The 12,557-nt window shown below is 48.4% G+C and overlaps 1 protein-coding gene across 1 annotated transcript in view; it reads right to left on the reverse strand.

The window, feature by feature from the left end:
• Positions 1-12,557, reverse strand: part of SLC7A14 (solute carrier family 7 member 14) — a 30,590-nt gene that overhangs the window by 5,047 nt on the left and 12,986 nt on the right. The window contains exons 2-7 of the mRNA XM_039556904.1: positions 10,856-11,248; positions 5,727-5,963; positions 4,751-4,968; positions 2,710-2,856; positions 1,529-1,737; positions 136-1,013 (exon numbers count right to left, since the gene is read on the reverse strand). Coding sequence (XP_039412838.1) covers positions 136-1,013; positions 1,529-1,737; positions 2,710-2,856; positions 4,751-4,968; positions 5,727-5,963; positions 10,856-11,159 — 1,993 coding nt within the window. The 5' untranslated portion in view covers positions 11,160-11,248. The remainder of the gene's footprint in view (positions 1-135; positions 1,014-1,528; positions 1,738-2,709; positions 2,857-4,750; positions 4,969-5,726; positions 5,964-10,855; positions 11,249-12,557) is intronic.

A 12,557-nucleotide genomic window follows, 5' to 3' on the forward strand; every position in this document is an offset into this window, starting at 1 on the left:
ACAAGGGGCAGATGAGAAGGACTGGGTACATCCCAGGCATCAGCCTGTGCGCTCTAATTAGGGAAGTTGTTATTATTAACACCCTTGCAAAAGAGTGTCAGTTAAAAAATTAAAATAAATGAACCTGGGACTCACCCACAAAACACCAGACGGCAAATCGGATCCACGTGACTGTGGAGAGCTTCAGCATGAGATAGATATTCACCAGCATGGCGAAGGCAGGGACGAAGGGCAGACACGGGGCCATGTAGGGCAGCTTCTTGGGATTTTCTGGCTGCTGCAAGATCACAAACACCAGCACGGCGATGAGGAGGATCATCAGCACCACCAGGAGGACAGCCCACCAGCTCTGCTCGGAGATGTAGTCTGACCCAAAAATGATGAAGGAGCAGAAGATGAACATCAGGACGAAGAGCAGGAGCACGCAGGTGGTGACCGTGTGGCCGGTGGCCACCGTCGGACGATCCATTTTACCCGGCAGCCCGAGGTGGATCCGCATCGTGTAGTATCGAGGGCCGATCAGCTTCTTCAGCTTGATGAGATAGATGTTCTCAGACTCATCTGCCTCTATCCCCGAGGTCATGTCGACAGTGCCATAATTGGGGTGATTCACGTTGTAGGCGGATTTATCGGATTTCCCAATTAACATCTCGTTATCTCCTAGCGACGGCAGATTTTTTGCACCACAAGTGTTGGTCGGTGGGCCAGAGAACTCCTCTCCTTCGCTCCCGGGGGAGCAAGCTTCCTTCTCACAGTCGGCCAGGATGCCCTCCTTCTTCTTGGTGTGCTCCTCAGAGAGGAATTTGACGAAGCCGTCGATGTCGCTCTCGGGCTGGTACCGGAGGAGCAGGACGCAGACGGACACCAGGGTGTAGGCAAGCAGGGTGCCAATGGACATCATTTCGATCAGGTCCCGCAGGCTGACCAGCAAGGACAGCAGAGCTGCAAGGAACCCGGACACGATACAAGCCACGACAGGGGTTTCCGTGTAAGAACTGACGTGGGACAAAAACCTGGAGAGCAAAACAGTCACAGAAAGTTAGAATCACAGATCTCAGAGGTTCCCTGCTGCAATAACCTTTCCCCAGTTGCAGGGGACAGACTCAGGGGTCCCTTCAGGTCTTGTTGCTTTTTGGAACTTCAGTTCCAGCTGGGGACTGGCAACACCACTGAGGTTGACTCTGGAGTTAGATCTAGGTCGGACCAGCTCTGCAATGAGTGATCAGATACTTGCAAATAAGTACCCAGATTTTATCCAAATAAACTGCTCTCCTTTGCAAGTAACTCTTGAATTAAACATTCATCCTCATGTAATCAGAACCTCTAGGTACCAGCACCAAATGAGAAACTGTAGGGTAGACTGGTCCTGATATTTTCCCCCCAGGATATTGCTTTGGCTTGTACCCCATTCTGCACCCACTGAGGCTGTGCGTGCCCATTGCTCCCTGCAGGCTCCCCAGCTCCCCAGCACAATTTCCCCTCAGATCCCAAGAGGCCAAAAATGAATGCCAGCATAGGCATGACTGACCTGAAGAGCAGCCCATCACCAGCCATGGCATAGATGACTCTGGGCATTGGGAAGAGGGAGCCCAGCAAGCTGACAGTCAGGCCGGCCACGGACCCGATGGCAATGATGAATTTGGCTGCATAGAAGCCGTGGACCACAAACATTTCCATCAGCGGGGACTCGGTGTCGATGGCATCATAGGGCACCATCAGTGTGAGGATCATGCTCACCTGGGGAAGGCGAGAGGAGCAGGACAGGGGTATCAGCAGCAGCACTGGGGGCTGCTGGGGACTTTCAGGGCGTGAGGGCTGCTTCTCAAGAGTGGAAACCCAAGAAATTTCAGGTCTGATTTGGCTTGTATCCCTATGTCCCTTGTGGAGGGGATGTAAAATGCTGGAGTTAGGACTGTTTGCACTTTGCTGTAGGGTGGTTAATCCAGAAAACTGTGGGGTCTTAGTCTCTGCTATCCAAAGGCAAGAAGGGGATGCTTGAACCTTGCTTCAGTGGTGATGCAGGAGTCAAGTGGGACTGGTGTGACTGGTGAGGTTGGTGGGACTGTCAGGGTTAGTAACACTCACTTTGGCTGCATTCCTGTGTGGGAATAATGCTGCAGACCCCAAATCTAGATCGCATTGCTTGGAGCAACTCTCTGGCCCTATTTGAGTCAAAGAATTTGTTTTCATGAGAAGCCCACTCCCCTTCAGGAGAGGCAGTGGGTGAGTTTCTTTGAAATAGTCAGAAGAGTGTTTTTTCTCCTTCATAACTAATTTTTACTTTTTTGCAGGGAAAATCTCTGAGCATAGACATGCTTTTATTGGGGTGCAGTGCAGTGGAATCTCACACAGCCATCCCTGCCTATCCTTCCTCTCACTTGGATCCTCTCCCATATCTCCAGCAGAGGCAGTGCTGCTTTTCCCAGAAACACAGAGAAAGGATGCTGCAATGCTGCTGCTCCTTCTTCTTTGCTGCTCTCCTGGGTGCAAGAATAGCTGTGGATGGGGATGAGAAAAAAATCTGTCTGCCACCACATCCCTGCAGCTGGCAGAGGGGTCTCGTCAGGTGACAGGAGCCTGGGAACAAACGGAGAGGAGCCTCGGCAGGCACCGTGCAGGCGCCCAGAAGGGACTCACGATACATAAATATATATCTCTATGCATTCATACATATTTATGTACATTCACACCTGTGTAGGGACTACTTACAGACACATAAGCTGTCAAGCACGTAACGAGCGAGGCTGTGATGGCGTAGGGGATGGAGGTGTTGGGATTCTTCGCCTCTTCTCCCGTGGTAGCAATGATGTCGAAGCCAATGAAGGCATAGAAACAGGTCGCAGCCCCTTTGAGCACCTACGGGGAGGATCAAACATCTGGGTGCCAGGAGGGAGGCCAGCACCCAGCCAGGGAGAGGGAGCTGAGCAAAAATGGAACAGCCCAACTCTGCCCTGTCTGAGCTAAAGGATGAGTGTGAGCAGGTCAGGGGGTGCACACGTGGAGCTGGGCACTGATCCTGGGAGCACCCCTAACCCACCGATCTGGTCTGGGGAAAAGGTTTCAACCTGTGCCCTGAGCCACCGGAGGCATCTGCAGCTCACCCTACAAACCTGCGCCTGTGCAGTGTCTGAATCTGCTGAGAGATCCTGCCAGGGACAGAGGAGACAATCAACCAGTTTCAGGTTTGCTTTCACATTCCTCCACCCCAAATCCATTTTTATTAGTAGGGATCTGGAACATGTTTACACATTCTGCCTTAGCAAGATGTCTCATGTGGCAGCAAGATCAGCTCGCAGAGGAAGCAGGAGAGAGCAGCAGCCGTCAGATGTGAGCCGCTTCCCAAACAACCTCTGTTTTGCTTGGAAGCTGCAGACAGGTTAGGAGCACACATTGGAGCACTTGGATGAGGAATTATTTGTACTGTTTGGTTATTTTTTTTATGTGATTTTTTAAAATATACAATATTAGCGAGGACATTTATAGGAGAGGAACGCTGGAGCAGGGCAAAGACTGCCTGGCTATGAGTGAGCTGATCTGGAGCTGTGAAACCCTTGCATAGATCTTGGTAGCTTGCTGGGTGCCACCTGTCCATCACACCTCTGTCATCCCAGCTGTCCAGTGATAGTGCACACAGTAAAACTCACCTCTTTCAGGGACTGCCTGTAATTATCCTTTTTAAGTATCCCCTATGCTCATGGGGATCTAACACGTGCTTAGTGGTGGATTTACTTTTACAAACAACTTGTGAGACAATGAACCAGCTGAAAAGGATGAGACCACCCTACTGGGTTTGATGTGTTTTGGGTATACATCTATCTTTTAAAATGATATCTTTTTTTGCCAGGAAATATTTGGTGTGTTGAATTGGAGCAAAACAGGTACTTTCTATTTTCTCTTTTTCACTCCCATTGTATGGCATAAAAAGCCAAGCACAACCCAAAGGTAAATATGACCTCTGATCACAAGTGAGCCTCAGTGCTCTTCTCCTCACTGTTGTTCTCTGCCAGAGAGGTATTGATTTACTGAAGGAAGGTGCAGGGACTGTAGAGCAGTTTGGGACCCTTTCAATAATCAAGACTCTCGGTTTACTTTAGTTTCTTGCTTATTTTTCTGCACAAAACCCCAATGGAGTTGAGCAGTGTAAATCTGAGAAATTATCTTGGGTTTAGGCCAGCTGAGATATTTTCAGTCTCTATTCATCCTTGGATAAAAACCAGTGCAAGCAAGCTAAAAAAGCCAAATATGTCCAAATTCTCAGTAAGCTTTGAGGGAACATCCATAAAATAAGTACTGGTGGCATTATGAAGTGCTCAAAACAAATTCTTGAGAACATTGTTGTTGAAAACCAGCCAACAAAAGTATCTCCCCGCTCTGCAGAGGCTGAGCCAGCTCTCTGATAGCCACAGCATTTTGCTCCATTGCCTGGCAATTAGTGGCATTTCCTCGGGGATACTTTCATGTGGAGTTTGGCTCTGCAGAAGGACATTTTGGGAAAGTTTTGGGTTTATGCTAAGAGGAGTTAGGAGATAAGGGCAAAGCATTGCAGTACTCTTTGTGTTTGGCGGAGAGAGCAGGTCTGGATCCAAACCTGCCCTCGTGGTATTTGGAGGTCCCTGGCCAAAGCACAGGTGGATTTAGCAGGGCTGGGTTCTGGAGGGTGCAGCAGAAGTGGGGCGTGCACACCATGAACGAAGTTGAGTGTGAGGCAGCACTTAGGTGCTGTGTGTCCCTGTGTGCTCTCAGCACTTACCCCTGGCCATCCGAACGGCAGGAATTGCCCTTCAGCCCAGTTGTCGCTTTTGATGTAGAACAGACCAGCAATCATGATGAAGATCCAAACTGCCAAGTTAATGACATTGAGCACGTTGTTCAGTCCCACCGAGTTCTTCACCCCCATGGCCACAATGATGGTGACAATGACAGCAATGACCAGAGCAAGAAGGTCAGGGTACGACTCCTCTCCTTTGCCTAAGTGAGAGAAATGAGATGTGTTACTCTCCATCCAGAGAATATCCAGGAACTCTGTGGGGCAATTTTAAACACTCTTCAGACCTTGAAGGTTTGCAGAACTCTTTGATCTCACTGCAAAGGTACTCTCCAGAGGTCCATGCCTCCCTCAGCTAAAGCTGTTTAATTAAGGTGATAAATCTTGATGTCTCAAGACACCGTTTGGACTTTTGGGAGAGTAGCAAACCAATGATCATGTCCCAATTTGCATAACATGTATTTGCCAAGTACTCATTAAAAATCAATCAGCCACAAAGTTTTCATGACACGGGTACAGGACAGCTGGACGATTTACTTACTGGTAGGGTTCATGGACTGTTGCTGGAACTGCTGGTCATACAGGACCACCACAGCCCCCAGTCCATGGCAGTACTGCAGACACCAGCTTGTGCTCTCTAACAGCATTCTGTGTGTGCCCCAAGGGGACCAAGCAGAGTGTTTGCACCAGGTGACGTGTTTCTGTGCTGCCCTTACCCTCTGACATTCGACTATTTCTGTGCATTTATTCTAAATGCCAGCTCATCCCAAAGGGGCTCGGAGTACCGTGTATCCCAACCCCTCAAATCCTGCCTGTGCGCCAGGCTGCCGAGGAAAAGTACCAGAGCCAGACAGGTGGTAAATAATGAATGAAGCCTAATATCCATGTCTGACTTCTGACAAGCTTCCAATTACTTTCCAGGCCCTAATTAATGGAGGTATCTCTGCACAGCCGGACACACCCAGGCCGTTCAGCGTGCCGACGCTGTTGATCATCCAGCGGCTGATGGTGTGGTTGGCCAGCGAGTCGAACATGCTGCTGAGGGCACTGGCGCCCGCGGCCGTCCCGATCAGGTACTCCAGGATGAGGTTCCAGCCGATGAAGAAGGCCACAAACTCCCCCACGGTCACGTAGCTGTAGGTGTAGGCAGAGCCTGTGGTCTTGGGCACCCGCACGCCAAACTCAGCGTAGCAAACGCCTGTTCGGAAAAATAGGAAGCGGCATAAGGAAAACGCAGCTCGGAAATGGAAAATGTAAAACTGCCTGCGTGGAGGTGCTGGGAGGTGTCAGGGCTGTGGTCAGCATCAGGAACACAGAGACATCGCATGGTGACCCTCCCCCCCCAGTTTCTTGGCTGAAAAAACAGAAAAATTTCCACTAAAATCAAGTTGTGATGGGTTTTTCTTCTTGAGATGATACAGTTCAAACCAGCCAGATGTTTACATGGGATCCTGGACCAGTCCTGCACAGCGTCATCCCAGAGGAAGATGCCACAGGAGGGCTCACACAAGGCTACACCTCTCCCTGCCCCAAACTTCCAATCTCCAAACACACATCCTGCATTATTGCCCTGCAGATCCAGGCACAAGCACTGTCCTGATCATCCCTGCTCTTGTTCATACAAGAGGAGTTTGAAGACATCTTACATAGAGAACATAAGTTATTTTAACACTTAAAAAATATTGTATTTAAGTCTTCTAAAGAATAATTGCAAAACTAACTGTGCAGAAGAAGAAAAGGAAAACAAAAAGCAATATTTATCTGGAACTGTTTGGGAGGAGAATTCAGCAGACTTTAGTACTTTCTGAACTTCTGCACTTACTATGTCAGGATAATTTTTAATAAAAACCTGACCCTGACACATTGATGTATTAAAACAACCATTGGCTTTTATTTAAAAGGAATGGATGTACTCAGTCTCAAATTCTCCAAATATTATTCAGGACAAGTGCTGGAAGGGTCCTGCTTAATCAGTTTAACACTGATTAAGCCCCTTCCCCAAAGACCCCAGTGAAGTTCATATGTGTGAATTGGTTAAGGCTGTTACTACCGTTGAGTAAGCATGCAGTAATTATTGAGCTATCAACTGATATTCTCCATTTAGAAGATAATAATTGCTTCAAATTTGCAATCAGTTTAGTATAGAGAGGGGAATGAATAATTTATAAAAACATTATGAGGCGGCTGCTCTTACTTTTAGCGCAGTTTTTACACAGTACAAACACAGAATTGTTGAATCTCTTAAGCTGAATTTGGTGGTGCTTCTTTTCTTGGTACTGGAGGATTTTTATATTCCATTCACTGCTTAACTTGAATGAAGATTGCTTTGCAATGGGACTCTTCAAAACTTGATTTCTGTAAAGCAGCCCAACAGGAGCCACAAGACGTTTCCATCATCCATCCAGCTCTACCGACAGTCATTATTCAGAGCTGATGAAAAATGCATGCACTCAGCAAAGGTACGGCCTTCACAGATAACTACAGGTCTGAATGATTTATGAAACTGCTGCTCTGATGGGGACAAGCATCTAGTTTCTCTCTTTGATGGCCTTAAAAATATATACTCTTTCTTGTAGGCAGCTCTCATTTTAGTCAACGACAAGATTGAAGAGGATGGTTATCGATACACAACGATAATGCCAAAGCAGAGATGAATATGTATAAAATGGTTGAGGTTTCGATTATTCTACTAATATCCCAAAACAGAAGAGCAGTTTTTCACCATGCATTGGGTACAGAAATAGGTTGTGAATATCAGCATTAGGTATCAGCATGTATTACACACACACACACACACACATATATATAATGTATACTAATCTCTGCTGCATCTGCACTGTATTATTTTTACTATTATTGTTGGAATTGTCATTATTATTATTATTATTATTATTACAATCTAACTGCAAAATAAAACTGTGTTACACAGTTACTGCTTGGTAGCCCAAGTTATTCAGCACCTTGTTCCCCTGTATCCAGAGGGACGCAGCTCTCCCAGTGCTCCTGCACAGCCAGCCCAGCTCTGGGACTGCAGAGAGAGGCTGGGCACATCCTTCCTGTCACAACTGTTTGAATCTGGAGACAGACTTCATTTCTTCCCCCCAATCAAGAGTGTTTGCAATTTCTGCAGAAAACAAGCCAACATGGTGGTTTTTTGAAAGAGCAAACATTCTACAGAGGGTCATTTCTTTGCCTTGAATATCTGCTACACTTGTGGACAGTCATTACACTGGTGTAATTATACAGTTATTAACATTAATCAGCAGGATATAAACACAGCTGAGTGGTTTGGTCCATGGCACTGGCCCTTCCAAGACCCCATCCACAGAACAGCCACTGGGAAGCACAACTGGTGGCACGAGGAACTGGTGCTTTTGGTGTGCTGGCGTGGTGGTGACCCTCTCTCTGATACTTGGCACAAGGCTACATGGGAACCATGAGACATCCCACAGGGCACTGGCACAATGAGAGCTATTTCAGGTGAAAAAAGCCTTCTGAGAGGGGCATTTCAGCCACTCTGGAGGTAACTCCAAATAATTCACGCTACCACACAAGAAATCCAGAGGGAGCATCCCTCATTAACCAAGAGCAGCCAACTTATTGAGGAAGGCATGTTATTTTCATCAAGCCACTGAGCCTGTCCATTGCATTTCATGATCACCATGTGCTGATATATAAAAGGCAGCTCCATAAAGAAAGCTCCCACGGAGCAAGGACTCCCATCTCTCCAGCTTCACCCAGGCAGCTGCAGGTGCAGCCCCTCATCCTACAGCCAGGCAGCACCTGAGGCACGTGCTCAGCTCCCCCCTGCTCCATCGTGCATTCCAGCTGTTCCTGAGCCTTCTCCTGTACTGGGTAAGAGTGTGGCACCATGCTCTGAACAAGGTTGTATTGCTTTAGGAGAGGAGAACACCAAAGGAACAAGAAATGGCTGATGGAAAAGGCTGCAGAGAGGGCGATGGGGTTGGAAGAGATGCAAACTGCTGATTTTTGCTAAGGAGGGGTTTTAGATAAACAGGGGTGAAAGTGGGGAATCCTGGCGGCTGCAGCTGATGGAAGGAGCCTGAGGTGCACTGGAGGCTTTGTGGAGGGAAGCTGGGCAAGCATTTCTACTTGGGAGCTGAATGAAAGGCCTTCTAGTGAGACAATAAAAGAGACTGATTTAATTTATCAGTTTAATCAATTACAGTGTGTCTGTAAGTACATAAGAGGGGGTACATGTTGCTTAAAACTATGGAAGGTGTAAGTGGAATTTGTTGAGTAGATGGAATTGGAAAAGTCCCTATCTGAAACCAGGCTTAATAAGGCTTCCCAATGGCAGGGATTCCCAATGACTGTCTCCCAGGGGAAGCCAGATGACTTTCTGGATGGTTTTGGTTCCTTTGGTTTTTGGGTTTTTTTAATCCAAAACCCTTCTGGGCTCACTTTTGCAAGCAGTGGGATTTGACTTAGTGATTTGTGGTGGACAAAGGGAAAGCTCCTTGAAATCTGTCCATGCACACTTGCCCAAACTCAGTGCCTGGCACACCAGGAGCAATGGGAGAGAAGAAATCACATCCCAAATGAGCCTAACAGCCCGTCCAGCTCCTGAATTCTTACTTGGTTTTACTTGCCAAAAAAGTGTTGCTGTTACAAACAACAGCAGCATTAACGATGAAGTGAGGAAGCAGCCAAGGAGACTATCAAAACACTGCATCCCTCACAAAACACTTTCCCAGGGCTACAAAAGCAAGGGGAGATGAAAGTGGAGCAGGAAGCAGTGCAGGCTCCTGTGGGCGAAGGCGGGAGGACCCCTGGTGCGGGGCAAGGCTTGTGTCTGGGGTGAAAAAGCCCCTTTTGGAGAACAGTATGTTTTTGTTAGCAGAGACCCACCCAAACTCCATTTGCTCTTGGTTTGCATCACAGCCAACAAAACCTTTGCAGTGGAGAGAAAATAGGCAGTGGGAAAGGAGAGACATTGATGCTATCTACTGCCTTGGTTAAAAAACAGGAATTTTGGTTCATTTGTTGTGTTGGGAACTCAAATAAGCATTGGATCTTATTGCAAGCACTCAGCTCTTGTTGTGGGCTTTGGAGAGAGCATGAGGCTCATCCCTGGGCTGTGCCAGGGTTGTGCCTCTGGGCTGCAGAGACATCAGGGGTTCAAACTCCCACTCACTTTGGTGGGATCTCCATGGAGTAGCACTGCAAACTCCAGGGAGAGAGCATGATGTGCTTCCACATCTCATTACAAAAATCCAGAGTTTTGAAAATCTGAGCTGGGTCACTTTGCTGTGTTGGCTCTTCCTGTCTTCTATCAAAGCCCTTTGCCATTTGCTCAGGTTTCCTTATCCAAGCCACAGACAAAAGCTGGATACCAGACTGACACAGCACGCAAAGTCCTCTGAGCAGAGAGAGCAGGAACATCACATCATCGTGTTAGCACTGATCTGGAAAGGACAAATGCCAGCAGTACTGGCTTCATGTAGAAACTGCAGCTCGAGCCATATGCTCAGCTGGGTTCCTACAGAAGAGATAGGATTCACCGTGTTTTCACTAAAATATGTAATTTCTCTCTCCCTGCACATTTGTTTGTTGTTTTTTTTCTTTTTGTTTGGAAATTCAAAGACTGACCCTGCATGAATAGGAGCCAATGAAATCAACTCCAGAACTAATTGAGGAATTTTTTAACTGTTAGCCATGTCAACAGAAGAAGCTGGCCCTGGTGCTGCCCAAGCCACCGATACCCTTCCTGTTGGAATTGAGTTTCCCACAAGCTCTCGCTCCAGTGCTGTGGCTTGGCCATGCTCTCAGCCTGGGACATGCACTGCAAAACTTTCCAATGTCTCAAAAATATTGCCCACAGGCTCCATCCTTGGGGAAGCCATTCGGGATAATTGTGCTTGGGCTGCTGGCTCCCAGGTTTGGTCTGATATTCGGGCAATGAAGGACTGTGCACCCCATGAGCTGGGTGAGAGCAGTGGGAAATGGCTTTTAGTTGGTGGGGAAGGTGCTACCTCCTTGTAGCTTGTGGTGCCGAGCAGGTGTCCCCCCATGAACAGAGAGGAAGCAGGACATGGCAGGTTACTCAAAATCCCACGTAAAACTCACCGGACAAGATGGAAGCAACAGCAGCGATGATGAAGGACACGATGACCCCGGGCCCCGCCATCTCCTTGGCCACCAGGCCGGACACCACGTACATGCCAGTGCCCACGCAGCTCCCGACGCCCAGGGAGATGAGGTCGAGGGTGGTGAGGACCTTGGCCAGCCGGGCGCCCTGGGTGGCTGCACCCGCGGTGCCCTCCAGCATGGACTCCACGGGCTTGGTACGCAGGACGCGGGTGCGCAGGGCATGGCCCGCGGCCCCCCAGGGCACCCGCCGCGGGTCCAGCCGTGAGAAGAAGCCACTCATGGTGCTGGGCTGGGCAAAGGCAGGTCACAGACGGTGTCAGCAGCCCCCACTCAGGGCTGCGGCTGCATCTCCATCCTGTGCTGGCGGCCCTGCAAGAGAGAGAAGCAAAGTTTTTGACTAAAACAGCAAAGAAAGAAGGAAGAGCCAAAAGGGCTCCCTAAGTTGGTTTTTGCTGGGCTCCAGTGCTGGCAGAGCTTTGCTTTAAGCAATGCTGCTGCTGCTGTGGAGAAATCTCCTTTCTCCTCCCCTCATCAGTTTTGTGCAACAGCGATGCATTGCCCTCCTTTGTGTTCACACGGGTTTAACCTCAGTCATCATTACAGCACTACAAACAGCAGGAACCTGATTTCCTCCAGATTCTCATTACGTGGCTTAATTGCTACCAAAAGTGATGATGCCTACATGTAACTGTAAGGTGCTGGTGGCCACCGAGGCACACTGGGCACTGGTGGGGACAGAGCCTGACTCCAAGCCTGGCAGCTCTGCAGTTCCAGCAGCAGAGATGCTCCTGCTGGCACCGTGTGTCAGCCCAGCATCGCTATGGCAGGGTGTGCAGGGGCATTCTGTGGGACACTTCCCATGGAGGCAGACTGAGAGAGTGGAGGCTGTTCAGATTGGAGACAAGAAGGCTCCAGGGACACTCAGAGTCCCTTCCAGTACCAAAAGGGAGCTCCAAGAGAGCTGGAGAATTTGGACAAGGGCATGGAATGACAGGACAAGAGAGAATGGCTTCAAAATGAAAGAGAGAATATTTGGATTAGATACGAGGAAGAAATTCTTCCCCGTGAGGGTGGTGAGGCCCTGGCACAGGGTTCCCAGAGAAGCTGTGGATGCTCCATCCCTGGAAGAGTCCAAGGCCAGGTTGGACAGGGCTTGGAGCAACCTGGGATAGTAGATGCATCCCTGCCTGTGGCAGGGGGGCTGGAATGAGGATCTTGAATGGTCCTTCCAACTCCAACCATTCTATGGTTCTGTGTTCTACCTGTCCTGCAAGAAAAGAGGGTCTGGGACTGTAGCTTTGCTCCTTTATCCAGTGCATTGAGACCACTGCCTGCCTGTGCCAGGCTGGAGCTGATTCTGAGGCTGGATCACCACAAACTGGTCCTTACAAGGACAGGTGATTTTTTTTATTTTGGTGCTATGGAAGTTCACTCTTACAGCTCTCTGGCTATCCTGGTTGTTTGGGGTTTTTGAGTGCTACCCTCATAGTGGTGAACACTGAGGGGGAAAGTTTCAAAAGGTGATGCTAATTCAGGTTCCTGTGAATCATAAGGTTAAAAAGACTCCTTGGTGTGGTTTCTTTGGTCAATTTATCACTTCATTCTTGCAGTTATTTAAATCCTGTGTAAGGAATATTTTTAATTTGAAAGACATGCTTTTGCTGGTGTAACTGCAATT

This window comes from Corvus cornix, chromosome 9, assembly GCF_000738735.6.
Source record: "Corvus cornix cornix isolate S_Up_H32 chromosome 9, ASM73873v5, whole genome shotgun sequence".
Classification (NCBI taxonomy): domain Eukaryota; kingdom Metazoa; phylum Chordata; class Aves; order Passeriformes; family Corvidae; genus Corvus; species Corvus cornix.